General features: G+C 40.3%; 1 protein-coding gene across 3 annotated transcripts in view; it reads left to right on the top strand.

The window, feature by feature from the left end:
* The first annotated feature begins 873 nt into the window (after positions 1 to 873).
* The window catches only part of ttbk2a (tau tubulin kinase 2a), a 26764-nt gene continuing 19343 nt past the window's right edge, over positions 874 to 8294 (top strand). For 2 of the 3 annotated variants that reach the window (XM_008399161.2, XM_008399160.2), the window contains exons 1-2: positions 874 to 1603; positions 7634 to 7794. In XM_008399161.2, coding sequence (XP_008397383.1) covers positions 7726 to 7794 — 69 coding nt within the window. In that variant the 5' untranslated portion in view covers positions 874 to 1603; positions 7634 to 7725. The remainder of the gene's footprint in view (positions 1604 to 7633; positions 7795 to 8294) is intronic. The other variant, XM_017302505.1, reaches the window with a different exon arrangement.

Raw genomic sequence — 8294 nt, 5'->3', positions numbered from 1 at the left:
ATCTTTTCATCTATATATCCACAGAAAATGTGGACTGCAACAAGTTATGTGGAAGCATAAGCACATTAAATAACAAATATTGTTACTGTTACTAGCTTATGGTTACATTTTAGATCCAATTAGTGCTGAAACGATTAATCGAATTAATCGTGAAGAATTGGTTATTTAAATAATCGTCAACTCGTTCAGTAATCGATTAATCGTTACTTGGGGTATACAGGCTCATTAAAAGGCTATTTGAGCAATGATTAGAATAGAATAGAATATACTTTATTGATCCCAAAAGGAAAATTGTTGAAAGCTACTCCATCTTAGGTAATAAATACAAAGTTTGTAAAATATATATATATTTACCTAAGTGTGATAAGATTACACCAAAACTGTACAAAATATATATTTTGTACAGTTTTGGTGTAATCTTATCACACTTAGGTAAATATATATATATTTTACAAACTTTGTATTTATTACCTAAGATGGAGTAGCTTTCAACAATTTTCCTTTTGGGATCAATAAAGTATATTCTATTCTATTCTAATCATTGCTCAAATAGCCTTTTAATGAGCCTGTATACCCCAGGTAACGATTAATCAGTTCAAAGAACATGAAATATATATATATATATATACTTTCTTTTGGAGTAATGGTCGCTGAATGGCCTTTCAGCCCAGGACACACTGTGAATTGACACTATCTTACCAGCTTCAGGCAGCATCTTCACAAGACCTTTGACTTTTGTTCTGGAGTTTATTTGCATATTTAGGACCAAAACACAGACACCTGTGGAACACATAACCCTTCCCCTTTAAGCATTTAAATGTATACATTTAACTAAAAATACAATCTCACTTACTATGCTCTCTTCTACAAATCATATTTATTTTAACCTTTATTTTAATCGTGTTAACATGATAAGCAGCAAGACTCAAATACTTATTTAAGAGTTTTCCTGTTAGGCATGGGTCACACAGATAAACATTTTCTAAATCTAATACTGAAGCTGCAGACGCAGTCTTCAACTCACGGGTTCCCTCTAGTGGTCTTTTAAAAAATTGCACKTTTTCCAAATAAAACTGCATCATTTCATTAGATGCCCTGGATTTTCTGTTTAGATAAGGCGGTTTTTATAATAACAATAATATTAGTAATCGTAAAAATAGTCATACTAAACTGATTTAACAGACCCTCTACTGCGCGTGCGTGGAGCTGTAAACTGTCAGCGCGCTTTAAATGTCTCCCTGTGCGCGCGACCGAGCTGTTGCGAGGGGCGATCGGATCGGGGCCGCGCGCAGGAAAGCGGATGACCACCAAGGAGCTGTCACGTCACGGATCCGCAGCGAGATGCTGAGGTGACAAGCAGAAGAGGGAACGGCACGACCTTTCTCCCCGTCCCTCCACACACACACACAGTATTTCCCCTCACACCGGTTCTTTTTTTCTTTTTTTTTTCTCCGATCACGCCAACACCGCCTCCCCTCTCTCTCTATCCCTATGGACGGTCCGCGCGTCATGGCATTCCTCTCGATGTCGTACGCGCCGCTTCGAAACCTTGAGGATATTTTGTAACCACACCCGGCTCTTCTTTGGATCAAGGATTGCCTAGGTAAGGTTCTCCTCTTTTTTTTTTTTTTTCTTCTCCGCCTCTCGCGGTTATGCCTGTTGTTTCCACCACTGCAAGCGGCCGCTGCAGCATGCGCAGGGTTTATCCTGCACGGCGTCAGGCTAACCTCATCTGCACGGTCGGCAGGATGAGTTTGCGTGGCCTGTGGACGCGCCTGAGTAAATCTGCTGTAGCAACCCAGCCTCGCCGTGCAACAGCTCTCCGTAATAAAGCCGGTCGGTTCATCGCAGGAGAAGAGGTAGTTTGGATCTTTCGACGCAGCATGAGGGGGAAATGAAATGGCGCAGCTGGACATTAAAGACAAACCGGAGCGATTTCTGTTGGACCAATTTTTTTTATATTTTTTTTTATTATTGTTGTCTTACGTACATCTATTATTTCAGTAGTTTTAGCGAACCAAATGCAGCTTTTTAGTTGCTTCTAAACGTGCAGATCCAGGTCTGGCCATCCAGAGCCGGCCCCAAGGTGTTGTAAGGCCTTAGGTAGACCCCCCCCACCCCCTCCTCACCCACCTCCCAATTTTAATTAAGGCACCAGCCACACTTTTCTGTATAAACAAATAGCATTTTACATATTATGATTTAGCATGTATTAGTCTTATTTCACAGCTGCCTGTTGTGAAACAATGTCTTTGCACAGACCAGATGCACACAACACCCTGCGTGTTTATTTCAGACTGTTGTGTTTATGAGCAAAGAAAATACTGTAAGCTGTTTCAAGTGGCAGTTTGGATCTTTCACATAATTATCATTGCAAACGTCTGAGGGACATTCTGTTTCAGTCGATTGGGTTTGCTTTTCTTTTTTTATTGTTAAAACAGAAATTGTTTTCTAGAAAAAAAACATTATGTACAAAAAAAAAACAAAATACTCTCATCATGTAAACTAAACCCAATAACCAAAAAGGTTTAGGTTGAAGCAATGCTTATTTTACCTTCACTTATACAGTTGTCATTTAAACAGATTTTGACTAAAAAACAAACAAACTTTTTGTCAGTTTGTAATTTGCACATTCTCCAGGATAGGTTGGATGGACAACGTATCACGCAAATGAACACATCCTGCGTTTGTGGGACTTAAATAATTTTACCATCAATATGACTTTGAATCTCTGCAAAGTTTTTATGCAGCCAGTAAAGAGATTCCACAAATTAAACCTGCAAATGAAACACACCTTTGTCAAACAGGGAATTTTCTCAAATATCAGGATTATTTTTGTCTGATCTGGGGCAAATTCTTAACTCTGTATTTATTCTTCTACCAAAGCAGACTGTCATCAAACTGCTTCAGGCAAAAAAACAAAACAAAACAAAACAAGCAAACTAAAAAAACAACCTCTGCATAAACTGACCTCTTAAATGGAAAAACTGAACCATACTGAACATCTGCAAACATCCATTGTTTGCTATGCAGCCAGCAGAACACAACTCATGATGTTTTCTTCTGCAGGCAGTGAACTCTTTGAAGTCTTCTTGGAATAGTTTTAAAGTCCAAGATTAATGCACATCTAACACTTGTAGCGCTTATTGTGGTTTTTTTAATAGCGCTTATTTGACAAAGATGTGTTACATTTTGTGAAAAATAACATTTTCACAACATGTTATTTTAAAAAAAAGCATTAGGCACTGTGAGAATTCATCGTAGGAAATAAGATGCATCTAACGTACATTCATTAGTATTTTTCTTGTTCAATCAAAAATTTTCCTTTAGGCATGTTTTCCAATGGTGGGTTACTTTCCATTGGGGCCACAAAACTGTGACTGTTGTCGAACACCAAACCGACAGCTACGCAGATATTTTTCCAAACTTGTCTTATTACTGTAAAATATTTTTTTGGAGCAGTAACAACAAATTTTGCTTCGATGACATTTCAATGCTGACATTTCAACGCTTAAATAACCTTACTACTGAAAAGTTTTGTTTTACTTTTATTTTTTTATCTTGCCTTCATTTAACCAGGAAAAATCCCTATTTCTACAACGCAAAATTAGATTTGTCAACGAAAGATGTTGCCTTTCAGACAGAGGTCGACGTAAAAATAGGATATTTGGACTTTGTCCTGTGATGGACTGATGCCCTGGACAGGGTGTACTCACTTCTCATCCAGCGACCACTGGAGACGGACGCCACGAGCAAACACTGCAAGTTTAACAAGCTTGGTTCATACCAGTTATAGTTTGAAAGGCGGTCGTCTTTTTTTCCTCAGAGGTCATTGGAGTCAAGCTGTGGTTGTGGTTACAGTAACTCAAAGGGGACAACACTCATCGTTTGATCTATGCTTTACTTGCTTGTTGTCACCACTGATTAAACAGACAAAAAATTACTTACAAGTCTTGAGATCCAAACCTTGAGTGTGTGTCGAGTTCAGAAGATTCTCGAGGTCAAGTCAAATCTGGAGTCTTGTGTTTTGCAACGCAAGTCTGATTTGAGTTAGAGCTGGGCGACAAATCGATATTTTTCTTTTAATGGTGTCAGCGGATGTCCTGTTTTTGAAGATTTTAGTTCTTGGAAAGTATGGATAGGTTTTTTTCTCCACCAATGTACTCCTTGGATTTCTGCAGTTCAGAGTGATGTCAGGCCACCCAAAACCTATCATCACGTTTCAGAAGTATGTTTTACAGCTTCTTTCAGCTCACAGAATTGATAATTGAAAGGAAAGCCAGTTTTTTTAAGTAATGTCTTTTCAAGGGAAAAAAGAAAGTGAGAAGAAAAGCAGAGATTTTGTTTTTAATCCATATCTCCCCATCCTAACTAGAGTCTTATGCACTGGCTCAGGTCACTGTCTGGTTTGTTGAGTCGCTATTCCATGCTACTATTGTATTTTAATAATTCCAGATGTTGTGTTCTAGCTGGGGTCACAAATAACACACAAAGCTCAGTGAGTACTTTATTATGTCTTGTGTATACTTGCAAGCATTTAATCCTGACTCCTCCTGAGTTAGTCCGAGAAAAATCCCGGTTCGCCTTCTGCAACACTTTCTCTCAAACCCGTTTTTTTTATTTTGTAAATAATCACATTGGGTTACTCATTCTTGCCGCACCTAAAGCCTGCCTTGATCTCGGTCATAGCATGCAGCCAGGGCATTGCCAGAGCTGGCCTCTGTCCAGTTTTAAACCAGACTTGTCATCCAGCTGCAAGCTCTGGACATGTACCTCTGTCCGGCTACGCCGAACTAGGGCACTCCAAGATTAGACCTGCTGCAACACAGGAAACGTTGAACACGTTCTGCCAAGTGACCCTCCCTGCATGCCTGTGCTGATGCACACGCATGGATTGCAGGTTTTCATGATGGCTAAGCTAAAAACGCGCGGCTTCCCGGCCGAGCGAAAAGGGCAGAGGTGATGACGAGCCACGTCAGCGAACGAAAATGGCTCTGCACTGGTGTCGCCATGGAAATGCTGGGTCAGGAAGCGTGATTCACGATAGGAGAAAGACTGAGAGAGAGAGACAGAAAGAGAGAGAGAAAGAGAGGGAGGAGCACGCTGCCAGGGTTTAAGGTTTGTTTTCCTTTTCCTAATCATTGACGACTAGCAGCGTTGAGGAGGAGGAAGAACATGGCCCCGCATCGTCGTCACATGTTAGATCAGTCATTGTGTGTGTGTGTGTGTGTGTGAACTTTGACAGCGAGTGAGATGGAGTTTAAAAGCATGCAGATTCAAGTGACTGAGGTTGAATTTGAAGGAAGATGGCTTTAATTTGACCAAGTACAGGCCACACAATCTCTATACCCTCATCTCAAAAGTCGGTTCTTTGGCTTTTCCTCCATGCCTTTCGAATCATAAACATACTTAGAAAAAAAACTGCTTTGATTTGATCCAGCATACCTGGTTGAGGTATTTAACCCCCTCCCCCAAAAAATATAGCCTATTGTTTAACAGTAAAAAAATAATACCTCTAAAATTGACCATTATTATATTATTAAGTCTTTTTAATAGAATGGCAGAGAATGTTCCTAAGCTGTATGGTGCATGGAGTGATCCAGTGCTGCTCCTTCGCCACCTATTGCTGCTCACTGCTGGTCAGCTGCTTGAAAGAAACCTAGATTTTTCCTTTATTAAACTGAAAAAACATTTGGTGTTTCAAAAATATTTTCCCATATCAAAATCTGATTATATCTGATAAACGCTATTCATAATTTATACGCATCTTGTATTGTTGCTGTAGCAGCTGAAATGACTGATGTTTTTAATAAAAGTGTTAACAGCTGTATTTGAAAAACATTCTTCTTATCCTACAAGTGGAAATTGCGTGTCGTATGCAAAAGCATTGAAATTTTGCACGTTAATACGGCTTATTTCAGCTCATAATAATTTATTTTAATGTCTTCTTTTTTTTGCACAACTTATGAGGTGGACTTATGTTTGGGAAAAAATGTGAAACTGTTAAAAGAAAAACACTGGCTGAAAATAGAAAGATTTATTTTAAAACAAAATGCATACCGTATGGTGTACAGCTCAATGGATTACAAAAAGAGAGGGGAAGAAATACAAAAAATAATAATTATCTGTTTATTTTACACAACAAAGGACAGTTTAATCATTATTACAGTCAATTTAGATTATAGAAAAAAAAAACACACACACTTGTATTGTTTCAATGTCATTAGCTTCTCCAGAGCCATTTGACTCCTGAGCCCAAACCTTTCCCCACTCATCATCCCCACAGTTTCCCAGTTGTACCTCCATCTAACGGCGCTGGTGATGTTCCTCCTCACCGACTCACGCCCTGCAGCCGAGTGGCTTTTTGAAGGCCGTTGCGTAACCCTCGCTCGCAGCGTGCGCAGAATGATGAATCGAAGTCGGTCTTGCGCTGAGTGTTTGAAGGCAGAGCAGAGGAAGTTGCCAGCGTGCGCTCTCCAGAGGAAGGCTTATCTCTGACACAGATGTTGTATAACGTGGGAATAAAGACGCAGCTTTTCCTGGGGAAGCAACAGTTCAGGCTGCTTTTATAAACACCGGGGTTTTTTTTTTTATTTTTTATTTTTTTTATGTAAAATGTGCATGCACTAACATGACACTACTTCTAATTGATCACATTTTATAAATTGTTTACTGTAAAAAGTAGTAGGACTCTCTGTGTTGTTTTTAATACCAGTATATCCTTTTTCTCCCATTTTGTACAGAGTCTAATCGTCCAGCATTAGGCCCTATGTAGCCTCTCAGTGCTTTGTTGTTTGGTTCAAATAATTTATTAAAAGGAAGAAGAAGAAAAAAAAGCAAAACATTTGAAGCAAAAATGGCAGAAAGACGGGCGCTAAAGGGCCAAGTATCGACTACAGAGGTTGATAACAAATGTATGCCACACTTTGGAGATATTTATTTTATTTTTATATTTTAATATAATAAAATCACTTACTTTCCACGTTACAATTATGTTCATTTTTATGTTGGCCTGTCAAAAAATGTCTTGTACAATGCAACAAAGTTTGAAGACATGATGTTCCTGATAAATAAGCTGTGAATGCGTTTCAAATTATTTGGTTTTGCAGCTTAACTTTATTTTAGATTTTTTTTCATCCATAAAGAATTGTGATCTAATATCTAACATAGAAATTTGTAAAAGTTAATACATTTCAAGAGTAGAAAATCCAACTTTTTGTGGTCATTTGCCTTTTTTGCTCCACGCAACCACCTCAAACGGACATCTAATGCAAAATGTTGCAAAAATAAAAGGCTTAATCTAATTTTCTGGTATGTTTTCCGTTTCACCATCATGTGAAACCGGATCCTGCCAGTTTGAAATGTTATTTGTAATTCAAGATGTGGGACTTTTGCTGCTGAGTTTGTCCAGAAAGACAGCTGCTGGAGGAACAGTTGTTGCAGCTGCCGTGGCGGCTGAGTATCGTACGGCTCCAGCCAGTGAGGCCTTGGTCCTGTGTCGTCTTTCATGATTTTTTTATTTGTATTTTTTTTTTATTTTGCAGCTGTGTGATACTTCACCAGCTGAACTACATTTTGCCCAGATCCTTTAACGGTCCCTGACGGGTTTTGTGCGTCTCCTGGACTTTTCTAGGTCTCTGCATCAGCTTCCAAATGCCCGGCCCCGTGTGAGGCTCCTGGTCGAAGGGCAGCAGCGAGGGCAGCGTCCCCGGATCCACAGGCGGGATGAGCGGGGGAGCGGAGCAAGCTGACATCCTGAGCGGCCTCTCCCTGGTCAAGGAGCGATGGAAAGTGGTAAGCGGGTCGCCTCCCAGCTACAATGGGCACCGTGTTTGTCCAGCCCCCATCACCGCCTGTCCCAAGTTAACCCCCTTGTCTCACTAACAATGAGTCTTTGTCCTTGCAAAAAAAAAAAAAACATCACTTTTTTTTTTTTCCTACAACTTCTGCAGTTTGACATTTTTACCTCCTCGTCCAAGTTTTCCTGCTGCAGTGTGGGAAATCCGAAAATAGCTGGTGTTGCTATTTGTGGCAGCGCAGTGTGCTATAGGCAGACGATCCCCCATAGGCTGGTGTCTCCTGGTGCCGGGGGCCTGTTTCGGTGCCATGTGATGCAGTTGTCCCCAACTGGCAGCCTGGCATCGCTTCCTGTCTTCTCAGCAGCCGGGTTACGTAAGGACTCTGCAGCTAAATCCACCCCTCCGGCTCTCAGAGTGACTCCAAAACTCAGTCAGCTTGGAGGACAGTGAAGGACACGGGGGGCCGAGGGGGAAATGAAGTCTTAAGAATGCGGC

The sequence above is a fragment of the Poecilia reticulata genome, linkage group LG22, assembly GCF_000633615.1.
Source record: "Poecilia reticulata strain Guanapo linkage group LG22, Guppy_female_1.0+MT, whole genome shotgun sequence".
NCBI classification, from domain to species: domain Eukaryota; kingdom Metazoa; phylum Chordata; class Actinopteri; order Cyprinodontiformes; family Poeciliidae; genus Poecilia; species Poecilia reticulata.
The sequence above is the reverse complement of the archived record's forward strand: the minus strand, read 5'-3'. Positions and strand labels throughout refer to the sequence as shown.